General features: G+C 49.0%; 1 protein-coding gene across 2 annotated transcripts in view; it reads right to left on the bottom strand.

Annotated features, from left to right (window-relative positions):
- Window positions 1–2,500: 2,500 nt before the first annotated feature.
- The window catches only part of PSMD11 (proteasome 26S subunit, non-ATPase 11), a 24,102-nt gene continuing 1,392 nt past the window's right edge, over window positions 2,501–25,210 (bottom strand). Inside the window, exons 2-13 of one of the 2 annotated variants that reach the window (XM_057383178.1) lie at window positions 18,872–18,996; window positions 16,444–16,515; window positions 15,877–15,934; window positions 13,665–13,859; window positions 13,055–13,199; window positions 12,768–12,828; window positions 9,092–9,154; window positions 8,109–8,234; window positions 7,593–7,628; window positions 5,520–5,571; window positions 3,838–3,980; window positions 2,501–3,731 (exon numbers count right to left, since the gene is read on the bottom strand). In XM_057383178.1, coding sequence (XP_057239161.1) covers window positions 3,838–3,980; window positions 5,520–5,571; window positions 7,593–7,628; window positions 8,109–8,234; window positions 9,092–9,154; window positions 12,768–12,828; window positions 13,055–13,199; window positions 13,665–13,859; window positions 15,877–15,934; window positions 16,444–16,515; window positions 18,872–18,895 — 975 coding nt within the window. In that variant the 5' untranslated portion in view covers window positions 18,896–18,996 and the 3' untranslated portion in view covers window positions 2,501–3,731. Of the gene's footprint in view, window positions 3,732–3,837; window positions 3,981–5,519; window positions 5,572–7,592; window positions 7,629–8,108; window positions 8,235–9,091; window positions 9,155–12,767; window positions 12,829–13,054; window positions 13,200–13,664; window positions 13,860–15,876; window positions 15,935–16,443; window positions 16,516–18,871; window positions 18,997–25,210 lie in introns of those variants that run through there. The other variant, XM_057383177.1, reaches the window with a different exon arrangement.

Below are 25,210 nucleotides of genomic sequence, written 5' to 3'. Positions count from 1 at the left end.
TTCTGCCCCGCCCCCAGCCTGTCTGGCCACGCCCCCGCCGCGCAGACCCCGCCTCCCCGCCGTTCTGTGAATGACGGAGGCCCCGCCCCCCTCGCCCCTGGCCCCGCCCCCAGCACGGCCCGGGTTGGGGTCCCGGCGGTCGCGGTCTCCGCGGTGGCACCGAGCCCCGGGCAAGGCCAGCAGGGCCGGGGAAGCCGCTGAGCAGGGCCCGGGCACCACACGGCGGGGAAAAGAATAAAACACTACCAAAATTCTTTTTTAAAAAATCCCAAAACCAAGATTTAAAACCCTCCTGCACCGGGCACCCCACAGCCGCGCCCGGATTCGCACCCGGTCCCCGCACACCGCACCCGTCCCTCCCGTCCTTCGCCGCCGCTCCCTCCGTCCAGCGGCGCCTCCCCAGCTCCSGGCCGGGTCCACATCTCGCCCCGACGGCACCGGGCGGTGAAATGCCCGGTACTGCATTCTGAGGCCGGGCCGGTTTGGGGGAACGCTCCAGCACATCTCCCGTGCCCCCCGGGTCCCACGGCCCCTGCCCGGGATCCCGCTCCCACCGGGACCGGAGCGGGGCCGGCTCCAGCGGGAGCCACGAGCAGCCCCGGCCCCGCCGCGCTCGGCGCGACCTGCAGCGACACTCAGAGGCCGCTCCGCCGCCACCGGGCCCCGCTCCGGCCACGGGAACCGGAGCCGCCCCCGGGGCGACCCTGCGGCTCAGGAGCTGCTGCCGGCAGCAGCGGGGAAAGGTCGGGCTCATCCCGGCCCTGAGCTAATGACCCAGATTCATTTATACTCATTGATACTCATTGATACTCATTGATACTCATTGATACTCATTTATACTCATTTATACTCATTTATACTCATTTTTTTGCATTATGCCCTGCCCCGGACCTGCGGCTGCTGATCCCACTCACACAGCATGGAAATCTCAAAAAAAAAACCCCAAAATCTCCCATGAGGACAGTCCTATCCCAAAAAACCTGCCTGTCCTTCAGCACACACCCAACCCTCTGAGGCAGCTGGGTGTCTGGTGTGGCCAGGGCTCTGTACATTCTCCTCGAACAGCTTTGGAGGCTGTCCTGCATCGTGGGGACAGTGACAGCCCAGCCTGGGCCCCGCTGTCACTGAGAATTCCCTTTGTCCATTCAAACATCCCCCGAATCCAAGCAGCAATAATCTACTTTTAGGTTCTGCCTTAAGAAAAAGCTAAAAGCATTTAACAAAAAGTTCTACCTTTCAAGGGTTTTTGGCCCTAATTTTATTTTTAATTCTGGAGGTGTCTCAGAAAAACCCATTGTTCCAAAGCCCATTCTGATGTGTCACTAAAGCTCCCTGATCCCACACCGAGCTGGTGTCACCACAGCCCTGCTGCACCATCCCTGCTCCTGGTCAGGCACCCTCAGCCTCAAGCACACGGGTCTGTCAGCGCTTTTTGTCACCTGTGGGTCACCCTTTGGTTACCTGTGGGTCTGTCAGCCCCTTCTGTCACCTGTGGGGTCAGGACCAATTCTGTCCCCACTGGGAGATGACAGCAGGAGCTGGAGCCAATCCCCAGCGAGGACACCCAGGACAGAAGCAGAAGGAGATTCAGACAGGATTTTGGAAAGGAATTCCTCCCTGTGAGGGAGGGGAGACCCTGGCACAGGGTGCCCAGAGAAGCTGTGGCTGCCCCTGGATCCCTGGCAGTGCCCAAGGCCAGGCTGGACATGGAGAGTCTGGGACAGTGGGAGGTGTCGCTGTCATGGCAGGGGTGGCACTGGCTGGGCTTTGGGGTCCCTTCCAACCCAAGCTCTCCTGGGATTGTCACTCCATGTCCATCGCCATCCCATCCCTGCTCCATCTCTGTTTCCATAAATGAATTCCCCTTCATTCACCCACAACCAGCACCTCAATCAGCAAATCCCATCCTCAGACATAGTCCTGGGGAAATGCCCCTTCAGGGGCACCACAGTGAACTGGGCACAGCTCTCTGGGGAACGATCTCAGGAGTTATTTATACTAAAAATAAAACTTTTAAATTAGAAATGCACTTTCCTGCAGCCCAAAATGTAARAGCAGAGTGAAATCCTTCACATTTTCCTRCCTCTGAGGGCAGTTTCTTTCCTGCACCACCTGGTGTCCCAGGGGTTTCAGACATTGAAAATTCAAGATACTTTATCAATGACAACCTAAACCTTCCAAGGAGTCCAGGCCTGGCCTTGTGAGACTCCACACAGCATCAGGCCACTTCCAGGAAAGGCTGGAGGGRTGAGAGGCTGCATTTAATCAATTTTTCACCATAATAATAATGCTAATAAAAAAAAATAATTATTATTACGCATTCAGTAGCATTCAAACCTGTTGYGCAGGGACACATCACAATCCATAAACCCTCTGATGCTGCTCCAGACATTCACTTTTGGTGCCTCCAGAAGGGAGGGACCCCTCCCTTCCCTGAGCAAAGGGAGAAGCTGAACCCAGCCCAGGATCTGCCCTGCTGGCTGAAAGACAGGAGGCAGAGTTTTTTGAAAAAAAAATTCTTTATTGGAACTCATCTGAACATCAGATATACCTGGTGTTGGTTAGCAAGAACCGTTTGTACATTTGATATTGATGGTGCCAAAAACCCAAACAGCGACTGACTGGAGGAGATGGGAATTAAGAATAATAAAATAAAATAAAGTAAAAGGTCGGAGAGATCAAAATGTGAACAGAAAGGGGGAAAAATCAGCCAGTCCAAGAGTCAGCGTGAAGGCAAAATATTTCCTGATAAAACAGAACCCTTTTACAAAATATAAATTTTGTAAGAAAAACGTGGAGAAGGAAAATAGAGACAGAGGGGAAAAGGAAAAATAAAGATGAGCAGGACAGAGATGCAGAAGCTTACACTGCCCAAATGGCGTTTAAAACTTACTGGAAACCTCACCAGAAAATGGAACATGCTGGAATACACCGTGCTCCGCCCGCCGGGAGTTTGGGACTAAGGAGGGAGCTCCCAGGAGCTGCACTGGGCTGTCCCAAGGGGCTGGGCTGTCCCAAACTCGGCAGAGGCACAGCCAGGGCTCCGCCGGGGAGGGAGGACACATGGAAAATCTAAGTCTAGCTGCAAACAAGAGCATGCAAAGTCAGGCTCCCGGGCAAAGCCGCGCCGCTCCCTCGGCCCAGAGCGGCCCCACAGCTCCGGCCCGCAGGGGAATCCTCGCGGAGCTGCTCTCCAGCGGGGTCGGAGGCCTTGAGGATGGAAAAAGAAACCAGCAGTCTGTACATTTTGGGTTTGTTTGGTTCAGTACGAATGAAATCGAGGTGGCTGCTCGGGCACCGCCAGCGCGTCTCCGGTTTCGGGGCGGAGGAGGTGGTTTTGGGCACCTACTGGTAACGAAACGCTGTCCCTGCTGAACTCTGCCGTCCCTCAGGAAGTGGAAAGCACATGTTTAGGTAGTGTAAGCCTTTTTCCTTTTATTTAGAATACCCTCTTTGTTTAAACAATATTCCCCCCCCAGATACAAAGTTCGGCCAGTAAAGATTACATGGAAACTGGAACACGCATCGTCTGGAATACAAGATGCACCGGATGAGGAAGTTTAAAAACTTTCCGAGCGAAAAGTAGAACGAAGAAGAAAAAAAAAAAAAAAAAAAAAAAAAAAAAAAAAAAAAAAAAAAAAAACCAAAAAAAAAAAGTCTCCTAACATTTTCCCAAAGGTTTCACTCTCCTGTCACACACACTCTCCAAATGACAGCTAGCAAATTCAACTCTGCAAAGAGAAAACAGAGCTGCGTCACCGGACGGGAGAAGGAGCGAGGCTCGGGGGACACGGAGTGACCCCGCAGCTCTGCAGCCCCCAGGGAGGCCCCACTCACCTATGTCAACTTCTTGGCTTTGTTGTAGAGCGAATCCACTACTTTGCTCATGTTCTGAATCGTCTCGAGGGYGGCCTCGTAAGTTTTGTCTACGGGGGGTTCGTCGAAGATGATCAGGACACCCTCGCCCTGGTCGAGGATTCCTGGGGGCACAAGGTGCTGTYAGCATGGGCAGGGGGGACCAGACCTTCCAGACAGGAGGAATTCAGGGGTCTGRCCCAGGAACATCCAGCTGGCTGGGYAGGGCTGGGAAAAGCTCAYGGTTGGGCTGGGYTGGCTGATTYYRGTCAGGACTGTCTCAGCATTCCCAGAAAAAAATATATCCCTAAGAAGATGAGAATTCCTGCCCATTCCCTGCAGCTCCCTGCCTCTCCTCAGGCCCTGTGCCCAGCAGGAGGGCCCAGCACGGCCCTAAAAAGCTGCTTTATACAGGTTTGTAATGGTTTATACTGGAGTTGTCCCCAGGTGGGCTCTGCCCTCCCTCCAGGAATCAGCCACAGCCAGGGACAGATCCACGAGCTGAGCTGGCTCCCTGAGGGGTTTTGGGGTCTGTTTGGGGCCAGCCAAGCCACAGCCCCCCACAGTGCYATGGGGTGATCCCACAGAACWTTCTGGACACAAACAGTGGGAAAGRTGAGAACATTCCCAGGCAGCTCTGAGGGGAGGATCCAGCCTGGCCACACAGCCCACCTGGAGACCCCCAATGTCCCTGGATGGGGTCACAGCACACGGGGACCCAACAGCACTTCTGGAACTAAACCTTGGGCTTAGGGAAGGGGGACAGAGCAGCAGGAAGAGCCTTCCTGACTGTCACCCCTGTCACTCCTGTCACCTTCTATGGCGCAGCAGGAACAGCAGGAACAACATTCCTGTCACTCCTGTCACCCCCGACTGTCACTCCTGTCACCTTCAATGAAACAGCAGGAACAGCACTCCTGTCATTCCTGACTGTCACCTTCAATGAAGCACCAGGAAAAGCATTCCTGTCACTCCTGACTGTGATGTCACCTGCGATGGAGCAGCAGGAACAGCATTCCTGACTGTCACCCCCGACTGCCACCCCGACTGTCACTCCTGTCACCCCTGACAGTCACATGCAATGCAATAGCAGGGAGAATCTTCCTGACTGTCACTCCTGACTGTCACCTCTGCCACCCCTGACTGCCACCCACTCACTGTCACCCCTGCCACCCCTGTCACTTCTGTCACCTGTCACACCTGACTGCCACCCATTGTCACCCCTGCCTGTCACCTGACTTCCACCCCTGTCTGCCACCCCTGACTGTCACCTGTGATGGAGCTGCAGGAACAGCATTGCTGACTGCCACCCCTGTCTGCCACCCCTGTCACCCCTGCCTGTCACCTGTGATGGAGCTGCAGGAACAGCATTGCTGTCTGCCACCCCTGTCTGCCACCCCTGTCACCCCTGACTGTCACCAGTGATGGAGCAGCAGAACAGCAGGAACAGCATTCCTGTCATTCCTGTCACCTGTAATGGAATTGCAGGAAGAGCCTTCCTGACTGTCACCTTCAATGAAGCAGCAGGAAAAGCATTCCTGTCACCCCTGACTGTCCCCTCTGTCACCTCTGCTGCCCCAGCAGGACCCCCAGGCTCAGAGGAGGAAGGGGCTCACTCACAGCTYGTGTGAGCAATGCCAGTCAGGGCTGAGGGATGCACTCACCGTGAAACTTCTTGTCCAAGATCATCTGTGACAGTTTCCTTTCTACCTCAGCCTGAAATGGAAGCAGAAACATTAAGTCTCCCAGGATCACATAAAAACATTTGAATGTCACTGCTGCACACCTGACAGCCCTGCTGGGATGGGAGCACTGCTCATTCGTTCCTACTGAACGTGGTTTGGACACCACCATGGGCTTGAGATGCCTCAGGGRATGAGCAGCACCAGGAGTCCTGCCCCTCGTCCCAGAGGTGACACTGTGGTTGACATCTCAAACAGCCATCACTCATGGGGCTTCTGGAACTTTCCAGCTCAGTTCAGCACAAAAAGAGTCAGAGTTTTGACTTCAGAGTCAAAAGTTTTGTTCAATCCACCCTGAGCTCCTGCCCAGCCCCAGGGAGGCCCACAGGAGGCAGMTCCTCCTCTCAGGGCAGAGGGGGCACCGAGCAGCTTTTACTCTGAATATTAAGGATGTGTTCTGATACCTCAGGATTTTTAGTTTCTGTATTTCCATGTATCTGTATTCTTGTACTTCTCCAGTGCACAGCACTAAAGCTGCTGCTCTCCCATCTTCACACAAAACAATTCCTCTCTGAGCCTGAAATCCAAGGACACTTCGCTGCCTCAGAGCCCCAAAATATGGAAACAACAGAGAATTGGGGGGAGCAAACTTGGGGTGGGTGCCATCATCACCTGAAGGTGTCATTGGAGAATTGGGCCCAATGTGTTCATGGACAGAACTGATAAAAGGGGAAGATCTCGTGACTCGGGGTCCATTTTGGGTGCAGCCTCAGGAGTCTTTGTCTGCCCTCAGTGTACCAGCAGGCCTGGATTAAATTTRTCTGCTTTGATTCTCTCCACTTTGTCTGGCCTCTGTTTCAGGTGAGCCTTGGTTTAGGCATTAATTCAACATCACGGGCCCATCTAGGAACACACTGTGTGCCAGGGCAGGTTCAGGTTGGATTTTAGGGCAAATTTCCTCATGGAAAAGATTGTCCAGCCCAGGACAGGGGTGAAACCACCATTCCTGGTGAGATTTAACAGATGTGTGGGTGTGGCACTYGGGGACAYRGGTGGCTTTGGCAKTGCTGGGGGAAYRTTTCAGCTCAATCTCAGAGRRCTTTTCCARCCTGAAGGATTCTGTGATTCTGTCAGCACAAGGGCTGACTTCAGCCCAACCTCTGGCCTTAATGCCAACTCAAGACAGCAGCACTCAGGGATGCAACTGGCCAGGATTACAGGGAATTTTCCTGTAATTTAATCTGGCTGGGATGATCTGTACAGCAGGGACTGCATGGCCAGGGTGACAGACACCTAATGCCACTGTGGGGTGATGAGCTGGATCCTGGATCTTAAGGATCTCAGAAAGGTTCCCCTGGGAACACTCAGGGTGTTAACACAGGACAGAGCTGACCCTGACACCAGAGAGCAGAGGAAAATCTGCCTGCAGTGAAAAGCCAAAGCCAACACAGGGAGTGAAACCCATGGGAGGGAAGGGACATCACAAAGTTCAAAATGCTGGATATCAGGAAAAAGTTCTTTACAGAAAGAGTGATAAAGCACTGGAATGGTCTGCCCAGGGAGGGGTGCAGTCACCATCCCTGGATGTGTTCACAGAGAGATTGGATGTGGCGCTGGGTGCCGTGGGTGAGTTGAGGTGTCAGGGCAGGGCTTGGACTGGGAGATCTTGAAGGTCTCTCCCAACCCTGGTGATTCTGTGATTGATTCTGTGATTGATTCTGTGATTGATTCTGTGATTGATTCCGTGATTGATTCCGTGATGGACTCTGTGATTGATTCTATGATTGATTCTGTGACTCTGTGATTGATTCTGTGATTGATTCTGTGATCTGTGATTGATTCTGTGATTCTGTGAAGTCTGGAGCAGAGGGAGCCTCAATGCCTCCCAGGAGCTGCCTGGGTTAAAGTTCAGCTCCCAAGGGTGAGGTTTGCCTGGAAACGCCGTGGAAATGCTCGTCTGTCACCCTTTCCGTTCAGTTCCCACTGGTAAATGCCATTTAACCCAAATTTTCTGCCCTCTGAGCACGTGGCACTGATTCCTGCTGAGGTTCTTACCTTTGAGAGCTTGATGAGGCTGGATATGTGTTCAATCTGTAAGAGAGACCAAYAGTCAGAGAAATCTTCAGCTGCACTTTGGACACACAAAGCTCCCCCACAAACAGCTCAAGGAAATGCTCTGGCCTAAAAATCAAAATCTCTGGGGGCTTTCTCCCCTCTGCAGCTTCGGGTCCTTCTCATTTCATATCTGAGTTGAGCTAGGAGGGATGGGACACCTAAAGCCATTTCACGCTGAAATGTGAAATAATTCGCTGTGAAATGTGAAATATTTCTTCTCCACAATTATGGCACAGCTTTGCCTTGTCAGAACCCTTCAAAGCCAGGGTTAAAAGCCAGTCACCCCTCAAGGAGCACAGACAAACAGGAGGAGAGGACAATGACTCTGGAATGTGGTTTTCCAAAGGTCCMTGAGCTCTGGAAGCACTGAGCAGCTCAGTGCAGGACGTGTCCCATGTGTGACACCTGCCAGCAGCAGGGGACACAGGGACAGGCCAGCCCTGCTGGAAGCATTACCTGTACTCTGGAGAAGGGCTCGATGACTCTGATCAGATTCTGTTCCAATAAATTATCATAGAGCTTGGCCAGGTGAGTGTTGATGATGGGGTCGTCCCTGAGCTCCACCTTGTAGTCTGTCAGAGCCTGTGGGGACACAAAGGGAGGAAAAGCTCAAGCAGCAGCAGCTCCTCGGGGTCCTGAGAGGATGAATTCCCCTCYTTGCCCAGCAAAGCACCGTGGTTAATCCAATCCTTGACTGAGCTGAGAGCCAGCAGGTCACAAACAACCCAGTTTTGATTCTCATCCTGCTGCAGCCCAGCAAACCCCAGGCCCTGCCCCTGATCCTGACATGGGGATCCTCTCTCTTTGCTCTGCAGAATTCCTACTCAAACCAGGAAAAAATTAAAAGGAATTACCCATCCCAGTGAACAGCACCTAAAGAAAAGTGCTTTTGAGTTGGCTTTCAAAAGAAAATATAATAAAAAAGAAAAAAATGGGTTCAAGCAAGTTCATCTCCCACGCACTGAAACCCAACTGGTTGATTGTTGGGACTTTGTGGTTGGGTTTTTTTGTTTGATATGTTTTAATATGGGATGGTTATTTCTGATAATAGGGGAATGGAGAATATGAATTTTTGTCAGTTGGTTTAAAGATTTTTTATTTTGTTGTTTATTTTTAACAGCTATGGCTTTTTATATTTTAAATTTTTTGGGTTAAATATTTACTGGTGGGGTTATTGTTTATGAAGTTTTTTATTTAACTGYATTTTTGGTTGGACAGTATTGATGGGTTTTATTTAATTTAATCACAGCTTGTCACACAAGGCAGGGTCTTGTCAATCCTGATAGGTTCTTTTTTTAACTCCAACACTGGGGGGTATTTCTTGATGCTTTCTATCAATGTTTCCATGGTTTCCTGCTGTGGGATGTAACAGCTCCTCCAGCTTTCCAAACCGGGCGTTTCTGAGCAGTTTTTGCCCATTTTGTGTGTCCCTGACTCACCTTCTCGAAATCTGCCAGTGACCGGTTCTTGCTGGCCTGTGCCACACATTTTAGTGCTTCTGTCTGTGGGGAAAGAGCCAAAAGAGGTTATTTTTTTTAGGATTCTCCTCTCAGGTGTGCACTGTCCTGGGGATGTGTTTAAGCAGCAAAGCAGGAATGCTCCCTGTCACCACCATGGGCAGAGCAAACCCAGCAACTACAGGACATGACCTGAAACATCTCCAGAGGGACAGAGAGAGCAGCAGCTGGGTTGGAAACAATATGACTTTTAAAATTTTATTTTATTTCTCTAGTCTGATTTTGCTTTGGGAAAAGGAATTAAAAAAAGGAAAAAAGGTTTCTTTGGTGATGAACTACCAGTCTATGGAGATGGGGTTAATTTATCAACAGACTGGGAGCAGCACAAAAGATCCCCAGGAAGAAAACAGCATCACCAGAACATCACCAGAACATCACCAGAACATCAGTGACCATCTACAAACATCCACCCCAGAGCCTCTGGCAGAGCTGGAGACATCCAGGCCAGAAAAAACTGATTGAGAAAATGAAGGAACGAAAATCCAATGAACATCAGAGACGAAGGAATTCGGGTCCAATAGGAAAGTGAATGCTGGGGGTGCTCAACTCTGGACCAAGGCACTTTGAAACAACACATCCCTATGGATTCTGAGTGGATAAAGTTTGAGGGAAAATCCTGTAAAAGCTGTGTGTGTTTGGAATATTTTCTTTGGCACATSCTGGCCAGTAAATAAAGTAATGCCTGATTCTCTGACACTTCAAATACAGCGTTAGAGGGTTTTCCTTTTGCCTGCAGTTTCGGTGACAGCTGCAGGTGGGGACAGAGTTTGATGCTGTTTTTGGGGTAAGTGCACATTTTGTCCCTTGCTGAATGACTGTGGATATTTTGGGTCCTCAGATCCCTGTCAGCACAGCCACTTCTCTGCTGAGGGCCAGGCCCCAGGGCCTATGGGATACCTTAGGATTTTTAGTTTCTGTATTTTCATGTATCTGCATTCTTGTACTTCAGTGCACAGCACTAAAGCTGCTGCTCTCCCATCTTCACACAAAACAATTCCTCTCTGAGCCTGAAATCCAAGGACACTTCGCTGCCTCAGAGCCCCAAAATATGGAAACAACAGAGAATTGGGGGGAGCTTGGGGTGGGTGCCATCATCACCTGAAGGTGTCATTGGAGAATTGGGGCCCAATGTGTTCATGAGACAGAACTGATAAAAGGGGAAGATCTCGTGACTCGGGGTCCATTTTGGGTGCAGCCTCAGGAGGAGGCTTTGTCTGTCCTCAGTGTACCAGCAGGCCTGGATTAAATTTGTCTGCTTTTATTCTCTTCACTTTGTCTGGCCTCTGTTCCAGGTGAGCCTTGTTTTAGGCACCACACAGACACCCCGGGATGAGCCTTGTCAGCCCCAGAACTGCTGAAATCAAGCAAAAGCCTTGTCCCCCAACAACCACAATTACCCTGACAGAGGTAACCCCAGCAGGGAGCAGAACAGAGCCCASGTGGGGCAGGACAGTGTTACTGAAACTACGGGGGAAAACCACAAACTCTTCAACAACATTTTAGTATTAGAGAGTSMAGRCWTTGCTTYATTTTGTGSCCAGGATGTTGTTCTGGCCAGGATGTGCCACAGAAATCATCTCACCCACACACAGCCCGGGTGTGCAGAGAGAATCATTCCAGGACATGTGGATTTTACARGATTTSCCCCAAACTTTATCCAGTCCAACCCAGAGAACTCCATTGGTTYSATGTTCATTGGTTCAASGTTGTGCAGTTCTCAGGWTYKGGGYTCCTGTTGGATCTGGATTTCTTTGCTTTTGATGTTAATTAGATCCTCCTTCTTATCTTTCTTTTCCCAGACCAGGTGCCTCAGACCATTCCAGGAGGCAGGTCTGGGGCTGATGTTTCATTAATGACCCTTGATGATCATTGATTGTTGTTATTTTTTGTGCTTCTGGTKCTCTTTTGAGGTGTTAACCTCATCAGRCYTCACCTGGTGAAACAATGCCCTGCAAAGAAACTTCAGCAACCTTCCCTGGGGCAAASGTGAACTAAATCCTTGACTAAAGTTAGTCAAAGCAAAGGCTGAGGGCAGTGTTAGAAAATTTAAAACCAGTTTAAATTTTTTTTAAACACCAGTTTAAAATTTTTTATGTAACTTTAGTCAGATTTTGCTGGCTTTTGCTCTGGGGGAAGGGTGCAAATGTTGCTTTGCRGGACATTGTTCCAGCAGGTGAGGTCTGAGGAGCTTCACAGCTCAACAGAGCCCGAGGGGCATAAAAGATAAAAAACATCAACGAAAAACCATAAAAACCATAATGAAACATCAGCCMCAAACCTCCCCATGTGTGGTCAGAGAACCTGSTCTGAAAAAACAAAAAGGTAAGAAGGAAAATTAGATCAACATCAAAAGCAAAGAAATCCAGATCCAATTGGAACCCAAATACTGAGAACTACGAAACATTAAACCAATAAAGTTCTGTGGGTTTTGACTGTATAAAATTTGAGAGAAAATCTTGTAAAATTTATGTGTCCTGGAATGATCTTCTCTGCACACCTGGGCTGTGGGTGAATGGAATTATTTCCGTGGCACATCCTGGCCACAACACCACCTTGGCCAGAAAATAAAGTAAAGTAATGCCTTGACTTTCCAACATTAAAATGTTGTTAAGAAGTTGTTTTTCCTGCAGCTTCAGTAACATTGGCACATCTGGAGCATGGTCCTGCACTCCAATCCATGCCTGGATTTCATTTAATTTCATTCCCAGCCTGCCATGCTCACATGGCAAAACAAACARTGGTTTCACACCTCCCTGTTCCCACCCCCAACAGGTCTCCACCTGCTCATCTGCACTGCCAGGAACTGGCTACAACAAAGTAAAAACAACTTTCATTTAAAGAAAATCTAAGAAAAACTWGGATTTAAACACTGCAGCAGCTGGTGAGTGAAGGGCCACCAGGACCTGAKGGCACTGAGCAGTTCATGGCTGGTAAAGAAAAGCAGGGAGGWGCAAAACAGAGAAAATGAAGTGATCAGCCCAGATTGTGATTGTGAAAAACTCTGTAAACCCCTCCAAAGACAACTGATTTCTGTTAACGAATTATGGGAATTTAATCACTTCTGGACACTCAGGAGTGATGGGTATTTGGGTAGGGAAGGAATGAGAAGGCAGTGTCTTTACAAACTGTGATTCTGGGAGTGAAATACTACTGATACTGAGAGAAGGAACAATAGGAAGGATTTCCACAGGAATTCCACTGATTGGCCCCAGGATGTGTTAATGAACTACAGCAGCACAGACACGGAGATATGTATTAAAGGGGGGATGTATATTAGAGGGGGGTTGCATTGGGTGTTTTGGGGAGTCTGTACCTCTCCAATACCTCAGCCAATGAGGAAAGAGGGAAATGCAGCTGGGAAATTGGGATAAAAAGGGGGCTGCATCCTCCAGCACTTTGAGAAATGGAAATGTCCCACAGCCTCCCCCTCTATTCGAATGAAGTCACAGGACTCCTCTGTCTCATTTTTGGACATAAACCTCTGGTGCTTGTGGATTAATTTTCCTCACAGGTATGAAAACAGCAAAGCATTTGACTGAAAGAAGAAGCCAGCCCTGAGAGAGATAGGAGGAAGACAGAAAGGATTAAATTTCTGTACCTGTCTTCCTGCATACCGCAGAGCAAGCTTCCCACTCACTAACGCTTGCACATCTTCTGGGCTGCAGACAGAGGGAAAGGAACAGAGAATTTATCCAGGAACGTGGTCGGCTTAAACCCCAGAGTGCCTCAAAAATCCCCAACTGATAGCAAAGCACAGCTCAAACAGCACCACATCAGGAGCAGTGACTGGGTGATAAATACTCCTTAGTTCAGAATCCCATCAACAAAAAGCTCTGTCCCCTGGAAATGCAGGAAATGTTCTCCCCACAACCATRTGCCACCTACCTGTTGAGCATGATTTTGCACAGCAGCATGTATTTCAGAGCAGTGATGGCTTTGGGGTTGTCAATCGAATCGTTGCCCTCGAATGCCTCATAAAAATATGAATAGGCTGTTTTCCAGTCCTTCTCTTCTGCTGCATGGATAATACCTGGGAGAGGCGTGAATGGGTTAATCAGAGCAATCAGAGCATCAGAGGACTGAACAATTTGGTTTTTCAGTGCTTTCTCTGTGATTTCAGTGAAGGGAATCCTTCCCTCTGTGCCCACCTCGCCTTATCTCCAGCAGAAGAAAATCCACACCCTCTCTTATGAGGACATTTTTAGACAGACAAGTTTGGGGCACTTCAGGTAAGAGCCTGCAAACTGRGTCAGAAACAACATGTAATGGGTCAGGAACACGGTGTGAGGCTGGAACTGCAGTGCCTGGGGAGTTTATGGACCCTCCAGCACTGGAAGCTTTCAAAAACAGGCTGAAAACACAAAGTGTCAGGAGCAATGTCACTGCTGAGGTATCCTGAAGTTCTACCAAGCACCACTCTCTGTGATCCCCTCAGGAAAGCACAAAAATCACATCAGTGATGTGTCAGGAGAAGTTGTGGGTGTTGCAGCCTCACCTGACTGCATGTCCAGCGCTGCCTGCAGCTTGGGGGGGCAGTAGATGGCGTTGGCTGTAGTCCGGGCTGAGGTTAAGGCTGCTCTTGCTTTTGGCAGGTTGCTCAGGGCGTGGTAAGTTTTGCTCTCCAGGAGCTGCACCTCCACCAGCAGMGCCTTGTCATCCATCTTTTTCAACTCCCGGAGCAGCTGGGAGCCTGGGAGAGGGGAAGGACARAATTCTGGGAGCTGCTGGGCACCAAATCCACACCCAGCCTCCCAGAGAAGCCTCAGCACAGCCTGTTCTTCCAAAAAAAAAACAAACAAGGGATAGGGAATAACGGTGGGGCAGAGCCATTCCACAGGGGGAGAATGAAGCTGTTCTGTGTCAGGGGTGGTGTGCGGGCAGCACAGTGGCCTGGAGGGGCTGGGATGTTGGGATGGTCACTCTGGCACCCAATTTTAGGTGATTTCTCTCCCCTCTGCATAATGGAGCATTCTCCAGTGGCTCCTGAAATATGGGATGGGGAAGGAATGTTGAAGCACTGGACTTGTGCAGGTCAGAGTCGGGAGGGAAAATGGCCAGGCTGAGAAATGCCAGGACAAAGCTGGCACATCAAAGCTGGTGAGGACACAAGAGTCAGGCTCAGTGCAAACCTGTCCCTTCTGTCCCCTACTAAAGAGGGGACAAGAGAAAACTTAACTCAGGGTGAGCAGAGATACAAAGCTGCTCCTCCTTCCCTGCTTGCTCAGGAGCTGATAACCAGAGCTGAAACTGCAGAATGGGGCAGAAACCAACAGATTCTCCCTGGAATAAACCCTGGAAACTCTGCTTGCACCAACTGCCCCAGCCATGGACACAAACCAATCCTGCTCAGCCACACAGGAATGTTGGGGCACAGCACTAAGCAATCCTAGAGGTACAGACCTGCCCAAATCCCCAGGCTGTCCCACCACCAGCCCAGGGAATCACTGAATTCAGCACAGCTTTGGAGTGAGGCCTCTGAGCAGTTTAAACCTGAGCTCATTACATATCCCTRTGCAGAATGGCTTTAATTCCAGATTGAATTCCATGCACCAGAGCACTGAACTCGACATTCTGGTGAGATCCAAGTCACCCAGGTGACTCTGGACACAGCCCATGCTCATGCCACCATCCAGGTTAGGAAGTTCTGGCTCCCTGGTGAGCACTCCAGACAGGTGTCCCTCAGCCCTGGCAGAGCAGGCTGTGCAAATACCCCTCAGACAGCTGAAACCCCACAGCTGAAACCTCACTGAGAGCTTAAATCTCAATTACAGCTTAAATGTCATATCATAAACTTCACTGACAGCTTAAACCCCACACCTGAAAGCTCACTGAGAGCTTCAACCCCACAGCTGAAACCTCACTGAGAGCTTCAACCCCACAGCTAAAACCTTACTGAGAGCTTAAATCTCAATTACAGCTTAAATCTCACATCTTAAACTTCCCTGACGGCTTAAACCCCACACCTGAAACCTCACTGAGAGCTTCAACCCCACAGCTGAAACCTCACTGAGAGCTTAAATCTCAATTACAGGTTAAATCTCACTTGCAGCATGGCAATCATTTGCAAAATGAGCATTTCAAAAGCACCAGGGGAGCTGCAGCTCTACCCTGCTTTGGGGCAGAGCAGGAGGGCACTGCTTCATCACCATCCCTCAGGTGGTGCAGGAGCAAATTGTTAAAGCCTCCTCGAGACCTTGGCTGATGACATCCCCAGAGGTTTTGCCATTTCCTGGCTTTCCTGGGGCTGTGTTTGAGCAAAGTGGAAAAAAGCTGCTTCCTCCCTTCAGCCTGTGTGGGCATTGCAATGTGTTCCAGAATGTTCCAGCAGGAGCCAATCCTGGTGGCCTTCAGCTGAGTACAGCTGCCAAAATTACTTTAACTGAATAAATCAGAATCCCAGAATGGTTTGGGTGGGAAGGAGCCTTAAAGATCATCTCATTCCACTCTGAAATGGGCAGGGACACCTTGCAYRTTGCTCCAARCCCCATCCAACCCTCGGGAGCAGAGGATGAGGATGGTGACACAGAGAGAACAAACACATCTCTGAGAGCTGCCATCACCCAGCTGCAGCAAAGGGGGCACAGCTGGACCAGCAATGAGCACCCAAATCCTGCAGAACTTCTCCAGGAATGTGACCCAGCTGCTGATTTTCCTCGGCAGGAGTAAAAGAAAAGCAAAGATTTACCACCATCTAGTGGGAGGCTCACCTAGCTGCAGAGCCTCCTGGTACCTCTTGGTGTCGAAGTAGAGGGAGACCAGCCTCGCCTGGAGAACACAAAAGGAACTGCTGTCACRGAAGCCAGAGCASATTTCATTTGTAAAACAAAGCTTYGTGTTCTTCTCTGCACAGATTTGASGASCTTTATCTGCAYTTGTCACATCACKTGGTGCAGCTGTGCAAGGTGTGCTGCACAAGGACGAAAATCCTACCTTTTCCAGGAAAATTTCCGTTTTTCAGTTTTTAATTTTTCAGAATTTCAGGACAAGAAATTTCAGAATTTCAGAATTTGCCCTCCCCTGACACATGGGAACAGCACACAAGTTTGTCCTTTTCATACTTTCACAGCATTAAGTACTTTTAATTTTATACTTTAATACATTACTTAATGTATTAATATATACKACATACTTTAYATGTATACGTTMATACATTATACATTTAATTAATKWAWKTAATTWAWTTAWTTACTTCAATTAATTAATACATTTTACAGCTATTAAATCTGCCAGGGAGGGGATGATGCTGCTCCATAGGGCTGGCAGCTGGGACCTACCTCCAGAGCCTGGCGTAGGAAAGTCCTCTTCTCTGATTTGGCCCATTCAATACACTCTAAACACAGGTCAACCTTCAAAAGAGCAGAAATGAATTAATTAATTCTGGAAGTTTCCTTCATTAGTGCCCATTCCAAACACCCTGATGGTATTTGGGGTAGGCATAAACGTTTTCCCAGAGTTTAAACTCACAGCCACTGTGGTTTTTTTCCAAAAAATAAAAAAGAAATTTCATGATTTAGGGTCTAAATCTCTCAGCTCATGTGTCCTGTACAAAGCWGCAGAGGTGCTGGGTCCTGCTTTGGGGGCTTCATCCACCACTTCAAAGCACAGCAAATAATTTCCCATATTTTTCAGGCTGACACTCCCTCAATGGATAAAAGCACAGCAAAAAATCCCAGGATTTTCCCATATTTTTCAGAGTCCCTCAATGGATGAAAGCACAGAAAAAAATTCCAGAATTTTCCTGTATTTTTCAGGCTGAAACTCCCTCAATGCATAACACAGAACTGTTCCACCTCAGTGAGATAAAATAAGATARAATAAGACCCAATCTGGTCTTATCTGGCCAATAAATCCTCCTGAGGTGCCAGGCTCAGGAATTTCTCTTCCCAAAACCTCTGGATGCAGCAGCAGAATCCTGCAGGCCTTGTCAGCTCCTCCTCACCRCTTATTAAACAGGAACATTTTATGAAAAGCCATTATGAAGTTTCAATTTATTACAGGGTGATAGCTGGAGCATTAGGAGCTGGAGAAATCTCCGATTTCACTGCTTTACTGCACTCCTGGGAGCCTTCTGGATGGGAGTTACACTGAGGAGGCAAACTAAAAATGCTCTTTGGAATATTTCTGAAGGGATATGGGATTGCTGCATCAGGAACCTCCCAGGCTGATGTCATCCTTTCTTAAGGGTTTGGTTTCAGAATACAATCCAAAGTGAGTATTGAGACTGATTTTTTTATTATGTCTATCTACTTCAACCTATACTATTTCTATAATTTCTATTATTTCTATTTTTATGTATTTCCATTATTTCTATAATTTTTATCCATTTCTATTATTTCTATTTCTATCCATTTCTATTACTATCTATTTCCATCTACTTCTATTATTTCTATTATTTCTATTTCCATTATTTCTATCTATTTCTATTATTTCTATCATTACTCCAACCTGTTCCTGTTTTGTAAATGCATCCCAATATTGTCCTTTACACCAAGCTACCTTGAGAAAAGCCTGAAGCTGCTCATTTTTCCCCTGAAACATTTTTAGGGCTTCTCCCTTCTCCCTGCACCCCATTTCCCCCCTTTTCTGTTAAAGGAAGAGGGGCAAAACATTCTGTCACCATTTTCACAAGGACTGAACAGCAACCAGGTGACACTGGCTGGGTTATCTGCACTAAAGGATGACAGCTCTAATTTGGCCAATTTTGTGCTAATTTGKCTCTTTTTGTGCTAATTTGGCTAATGAGAGCATCACCTGCTCCTCAGCAGGGCAGAACCTCTCCAGCCTGTGATCTGCCAGTCCCTGAGTGCAGTTTCACATGGGTTTTTTCAGCTTTCCCCAAGCTGCTGCTCAGACCCTCCAGGTGTGTGGCACCACTGCCAAGGTGCTCCTGTCCTTATCCCGCTCCCAAAGAACCAAAAAATGGGGGAAAAAAATAGACTGAACCAATTTGATCCCAGGGAGCTGATGAACACACAGTGAATCCYAACTGGAGGCTGACGTAGATGGTTTGGGGTTTTCTGGTAATAGAGCTCATCCACTGAAGTAGCTCAAAATCTTTTCCACTCTCACCTCAGGAGTGGCTTTGGTGTTTTTGGGCAGTAAAACACCCAGCACAGGTAGCTCCAGGTGCAATTCTGAGCAGTGGCTGCTCCAGTCCTGTGCCATCCCACACCACCCCCACCTTTCCTGGTCCGAGCTCCCTGGGAACACCCCTCACATTCCCACAAAATATTCCCACAAAATAGTCCCACTAAACAGTCTCAGTGCTAAAATCACCTGAAATCACCGAGGCTGCAAAAGCCCTCTGAGATCATCAACCCAACCATTCCCCCAGCATTGCCACTTGTCCCCAAGTGCCACATCCACAGGGCTTTTAAACCCCGCCAGGGATGGGGATCCACCCCTGCCCTGGGTTGGACAACCCTTCCAGTGAATTTTCCCCAACATCCAACCTAAACTTTCCCTGGCACAACTTGAGGAAACACCACAAATCGAAGATAAACACCCATGGTGGGAGTCGCTCCTAACCTGCAGAAAAACAAGGTTATGAATCYGATGATCTGATGTTTTATTTATAAAATACATCCAAATTCATTAAAAGTCTGTTTCCTGACATGAATAATTCTTCAGTGTGAAGTGAATTAGGTCAGAAAATAGTGTTGCAGGCTTTTGAGGAATGAAAGTGTGGAAATGCAGCCTCACCTCCTGTCCTGTGGCTGCCTCCATGTCCAGGAACAGATCGAGCAGCGAGCGCACCAGGCGGGCGGCCTTGGCTTTGCTGATGGAGTTCAAAAAGGGTCTCACATACTTCAGGAGTCCTCCCAGCTCTGAAAAAAAAACCCCAAAAAATCATTAAGCTCAACTCAACAGATGGAACAGTCAGCACCGGCAGGATTTGTCACACCAAGAGTTTTCCAGGGGGTTTCTCAGAATCACACACACAACAGAGCAAGAAATGTCACCTGCAGGGCAGCCCTTCAGCAAAGGGGGCTACAAAAAGGGAGGTGGGAAAAGGGGATGGGAAAAGGGGATGGGAAAAGGGGATGGGAAAAGGGGATGGGAAAAGGGGATGGGAAAAGGGGATGGGAAAAGGGGACAGGAAAAGGGGACAGGAAAAGGGGACAGGAAAAGGGGGGTGAGAAAAGGGGACGAGAAAAGGGGATGAGAAAAGGGGACGAGAAAAGGGGGGCTGCAAAAAGGGGCATGCAGCTTCACCCACAGCTCTGCCTGGCACTGCAGCCCCCCAGCCATCACCAGCTGTAACTGCCTCAGTTTTTAAAATGTAAGGTTTTTAAAATGTAAGAATCCGCTAAACGCTTTGAGTTTTTCTGTAAGGTGAATCATTCAGGTGTGTTTTTATTAACTCAGTTTGATGTTTTAATCTGCCCCACCCAGCCGAGCCCAGGGTGTTGGATACACCTTGTGGTGGAAAATTATATTCCTTAACACCCAAACTCCAACTTTACCTGATCACCTCTAACCTCCCTGAACCACATTTTTTATTTCCATCACCATTACTCCAACCTGTTCCTGTCTTGTAAATACATTCAAATATATAAATAGATAAAATACATAAAATATATAAGTGTAAATATAAATAAATAAATATATATATAATGACTTTATGCCAAGTAACCTTGACAAAAGTCTCTAAGCCTCCTCATTAATTCACAGCTCTAAAACCAGTCTTTATAAGGGGTGGAAAAAGGAAACATCCCAGGGAGCAGAGGAACGCAGTAATCATGGCACAGCAGTTCCAGGGCTTGGAGCCATGCATCCCAATATATAAATACATAAAATATAAATAATAATTATATATATATATATATTAAAATACCCAACTTTACACCAAGTTACCTTGACAAAAGTCTCTAAGCCTCCTCACTAATTCACAGCTCTAAAACCAGTCTTTGTAAGAAGTGGAAAAAGGGAATTTTTTTCTTTTCTGGAGGAACACTCCAGTGTCACTCCCAGGGAGCAGAGGAACTCCTGAAGCACAGCAGGTCCAGGGCTCTGAGCCACTCAGGAATGTGGGACGTGCTGGAATTGCAGGGCACAAGGGAAAAGTTCTCCAGCAAACCCCACGTGGCCTCCAGGGAGCTCCCACTTTGGGAAGATGATCCTCCTGAGGAGCAGGGCTCAGTGCTGACTCATCAAATCCCTGGATTTTTCASTCTCACCCAAACAGCAGGTAGATCTCTCACTGCTGTGTTTACAAGGTTCCACAGCRAAAGAAAAAATCAAAGCAAAGCTGGTAGTGACTAATTCAGAAATCCTCTACACTAGACTGGTGTCGAATCAAAACTAAAATAAGAGATTAATCTAATTTTATTTCAATTAGTARATGGAGGAGTATCAGGAGAGTTTCAGTTTGGAAGGATTCCAATAAAAACAAATATAAACAAGGCTTCTTCTGTGTTCCATTTAGCAGAAATGCAAAAGAATTGTTTTAAGAGCATCTTACAAATATCTAAAAATTATTCCACATATTTTTGACTGTTTTTAACTTTTTTATTTCAAGTTTAATCAAGCCTGATACACCTCATTTATCACACTCTTGAGAAGGGGAACTCACTTTTTCCCAATCCAGTGCATTGGAATCCATGATGATCACAGAATCCCAGAATGGGGTGGGTTGGAAGGGACCTTAAATCCCACCCAGTGCCACCCCTGCCATGGCAGGGACACCTCCCACTGTCCCAGGCTGCTCCCAGCCCCAGTGTCCAGCCTGGCCTTGGGCACTGCCAGGGATCCAGGGGCAGCCACAGCTGCTCTGGGCACCCTGTGCCAAGGCTCAGCACCCTCACAGGGAACAATTCCTTCCCAATTTCCCATCCATCCCTGCCCTCTGGCACTGGGAGCCATTCCCTGGGTCCTGTCCCTCCAGGCCCTTGGCCAAGTCCCTCTGCAGCTCTTGGAGCCCCTTAAGGCCCTGGAAGGATCCCAAACATCTCAAAGTGCAGATTCAGAACAAACAGAACTTACCTGGAGAGTGATCCTGAGCCTTATTTCCCAAAGTGCACTGCAGAGATCCTGACCCCAACACATCACAGATTCTGACCCTAACATAACACAATCCTGACCCAAACATACCACAGACCCTGACCCCAACACCCTGCAGATCCTGATCCCAACAAACGGCACATTCTGACCCCCACACACCACAGACCCTGACCCCCACACCACAGATCCTGACCCCAACACCACAGACCCTGACCCCAACACCCTGCAGATCCTGACCCCAAAAAACAGCAGATCCTGACCCCAGCACACCACACTTCCTGACCAACACACCACATGTCCTGAACCCCCAAAACAGCAGATCCTGACCCCAACACATCACAGACCCTGACCCCAAAAAAACAGCAGATCCTGACCCCAAACAATCAGCAGATCCTGACCCCAAAAAAACAGCAGATCCTGGACCCCAGCACATCACAGATCCTGACACCAACACCCCATAGATCCTGACCTCCACACACCACACCACAGACCCTGACCCCAAAAACCAGCAGATCCAGACCCCAATATATCACAGATCCTGACCCCCAAAAACAGCAGACCCAGACCCCAACACACCACCTGGACTGAGAACAGAACACCACAGGATGCTCTGACTGTTTTGTTTTCCCTCTGTCAGAGCATAAAACAGCAGCTCTTTCCACGATGAAGGTGCAGCAACTTAAACACCTCACACTGAGTCCTGCTGGCTGACWGTTTTTACCCCACAAGGACCCTGCTGCTCCACTTTACCCCCACCATCCTGCCCTGGGGTCTGTTTAACCTCCAGTTCCACTCCTGGATGCAAATCCCAATTTTTTTTAATCCAAGTCAAACACTTTGGTTTCACACACAGCAAATCCACACACAGTGCAGCCCATCAGCTCTGCACAGAGCTCCTCTCCAGGAAAGGAGAAGGGAAAGGTGGGCTCTGGGTCTGTTTTATTTAGGCTCTCCAAGGTCCATCAGCTCTCCCAGGCACCAGAACCCTCCTCCTGCACATCCTGTGTTCCACCAGCTCCTCAGGAATCCCTGCCCAATGCACTCTACCCCACAGGAACTTCAGAACANCCCAAAACAGCAGACCCTGACCCCCAAAAAACAGCAGATCCTGACCCCAAACAGCAGATCCTGACCCCAGCACATCACAGATCCTGACACCAACACCCCATAGATCCTGACCTCCACACACCACACCACAGACCCTGACCCCAAAAACCAGCAGATCCAGACCCCAATATATCACAGATCCTGACCCCCAAAACCAGCAGACCCTGACCCCAACACACCACCTGGACTGAGAACAGAACACCACAGGATGCTCTGACTGTTTTGTTTTCCCTCTGTCAGAGCATAAAACAGCAGCTCTTTCCACGATGAAGGTGCAGCAACTTAAACACCTCACACTGAGTCCTGCTGGCTGACTGTTTTTACCCCACAAGGACCCTGCTGCTCCACTTTACCCCCACCATCCTGCCCTGGGGTCTGTTTAACCTCCAGTTCCACTCCTGGATGCAAATCCCAATTTTTTTTAATCCAAGTCAAACACTTKGGTTTCACACACAGCAAATCCACASACAGTSCAGCCCATCAGCTCTGCACAGAGCTCCTCTCCAGGAAAGGAGAAGGGAAAGGTGGGCTCTGGGTCTGTTTTATTTAGGCTCTCCAAGGTCCATCAGCTCTCYCAGGCACCAGAACCCTCCTCCTGCACATCCTGTGTTCCACCAGCTCCTCAGGAATCCMTGCCCAATGCACTCTACCCCACAGGAACTTCAGAACAAAGAAGGAAAACCCCACTGCAGTGTTCATCACCCACTGATGTGCTCCAGAGCAGCCCCAGAACTCCCCAGAAGGCAGATCCCGAGCCAACAGCTGGAATCCAGCTGTGCACTCTGCAATCCCCACATTCAGCCACGCAGGCTCAAAGTTCCCACGGAAATTTCGCTCTCCTACCAATGAAACCATCAACTATTTTTAGGATTTTATTTTGCTGAAATAAATGCCTGGTAAAGGGGTGTGATTGACAGTTCTGCAGAAGTGATGAGCAGCAGCACCCTGTATCCAAATTCCTGATTCAAGTTATTCCCAACACTGTACTTCTGTGAAATGCTGTAAAACCCCAGAACTGCCATAAAGAAAAGTAATTAATCTATGAGTTCATCTGCTTGATAAAGATCAAGGATTGAAGAGGGCCACTTGTATGATTGTTATTTTTGTACACAAAGGCTGCAGTTCAGAACAGTTAATAGAATAGAATGGAATAGAACAGAATTAGTAGAATTATGTTAATTCYAGTTAGTAGAATTATGGAATGATTTGGGTTGGGAGGGACCTTAAATCCCACTCAGTGCCACCCCAGCCAAGGGCAGGGACACCTCCCACTGACCCAGGGTGCTCCAAGTCCTGTCCAGCCTGGCCTTGGGCACTGCCAGGGATCCAGGGGCAGCCACATCTGCTCAGCTGCTCAGACTCGGTGCTGGGGTCTCCCCACCCTCCCAGGGAACAATTCCTTCCCAATATCCCCTTCCAGGGATAGTGCAGCCACCCTGAGCACTGCAACCCCTCCAACCTGCCCAAGTTCCAGTGACTCAAACACCACCGAGTGCAGTGAATGGCACAGGAAGGAACCTCAGGGTCTGCCCAGCATTGGGGCTCTGACAGCAGCTTTACCTGTGATGGGGCTGCTGGCCCTGGCTTGTCACTCCTACCTGGAAAGGTGACAGGAGGGGAAGGGACAGAGCCCTTCCCATAGCTCCAGCACCACCCTAAGCTGGGGYAYGCCTTCCTTCATMCCCCAGCTCCACACCTCCCGAAAAMCCCTMCAGAAAACCCTCCCAAAAACCCCTCCAAAAAGCCCCTCCAGACCTCACTCAGACCTGCCCACACACACCTGGCTTCTCAGTGGCACCTAGTCCATTTTCTTCTCCCAGGAGACACTCACTCTGCAGTTTAGTGGTACCTTTAAAACCTTCAATAAATTCCATGTTTGCCCCCTCAGAACCCTGGGTTATTTTCAATTCCTCAGCCTTCCCCATGAAAGAAAACAAATCTCTCAGCTCCCCACCCTCTGAGAAAGCCCTGGARTTCTTCATCCTTGTGCCAAACTTCAGCTTAAACTCAACCCTGCTCCAAGCCCTGCYGAGGTGAGGAGGCCACAAGAACTCTGCCCTCAGTTCTGCTCAGCAGCAGCACGTCCACACTGACCTGAAGAGACCCTGGTGATGATTTCCCCCTTTTCACCCAAACACAGACATCTCYCCTGCTGCAGAGCCAAGCCACGATTGGTAATCTCTGCTGAGCAAACAGCAGGGTGCAAAGGGCACTGGCACAGCACAGGCACCAGCMAGCAAAGGGGCACTGGCACAGCAGCTGCCTCTGTGCTGCAGGAGCAGGGGAATCCTGTGCTGGAAGGGTTTGTTTTCCCCCAGAGATCCTAAAAGCAGCCCCCAGTAGGAATCAGGGGTGGACACCTGAGTGAGGTGACAGGAACAGCACCTTTGTCCCCARCACTCCCTCAGGGTGTGCTCCCCACCTACTGCCCCCAGCCCTGAYGCCACAGTGGGATCAGGGTCTGGAATGCTCAAACACCCATGGGCAGAGCAGGGAAATGGCCCGGCCAAAGAGAAATTCCCCAAGCCCAGTGGGACACCAAGGGACACTTACAACAGCCATCAACTGTGACCTGGACCATGGCTGAGCCCTTCTAGAGCTTTCCATGAGCTACTCCAATGTTAGATTGGTGTCCCAAGGCTTCCAGGGTGATCAAACCTTCTGCTGGGTGCTCTCCCCACACAGTGCCACCAGACCTTGCCAGCAAAYATTTTCCACTGGCCAGGGCTGCAGCCAAGCCAGGAACACCCTGGGGTGGGACACAGCGTGTCCTGAAATGCTCCAGGGGAAAGGAACGAGCTCAGCCTTGAGTGTAAAACAACCAACTGCTGCCTGGAGCTCTCCAGGAAACAGGAACTAACTCAAAATCATCACTGAACAGAGAACTCCATCCCTAAAATCATCACTGAGCAGAGAACCTGACTCCATCCC

The sequence above is a fragment of the Malurus melanocephalus genome, unplaced genomic scaffold (genome assembly GCF_030028575.1).
Source record: "Malurus melanocephalus ecotype Western Australia unplaced genomic scaffold, MMel_1.1 scaffold_613, whole genome shotgun sequence".
In the NCBI taxonomy this organism is placed as follows: Eukaryota; Metazoa; Chordata; class Aves; order Passeriformes; family Maluridae; genus Malurus; species Malurus melanocephalus.
This window is presented reverse-complemented; position numbering and strand designations above follow the sequence as displayed.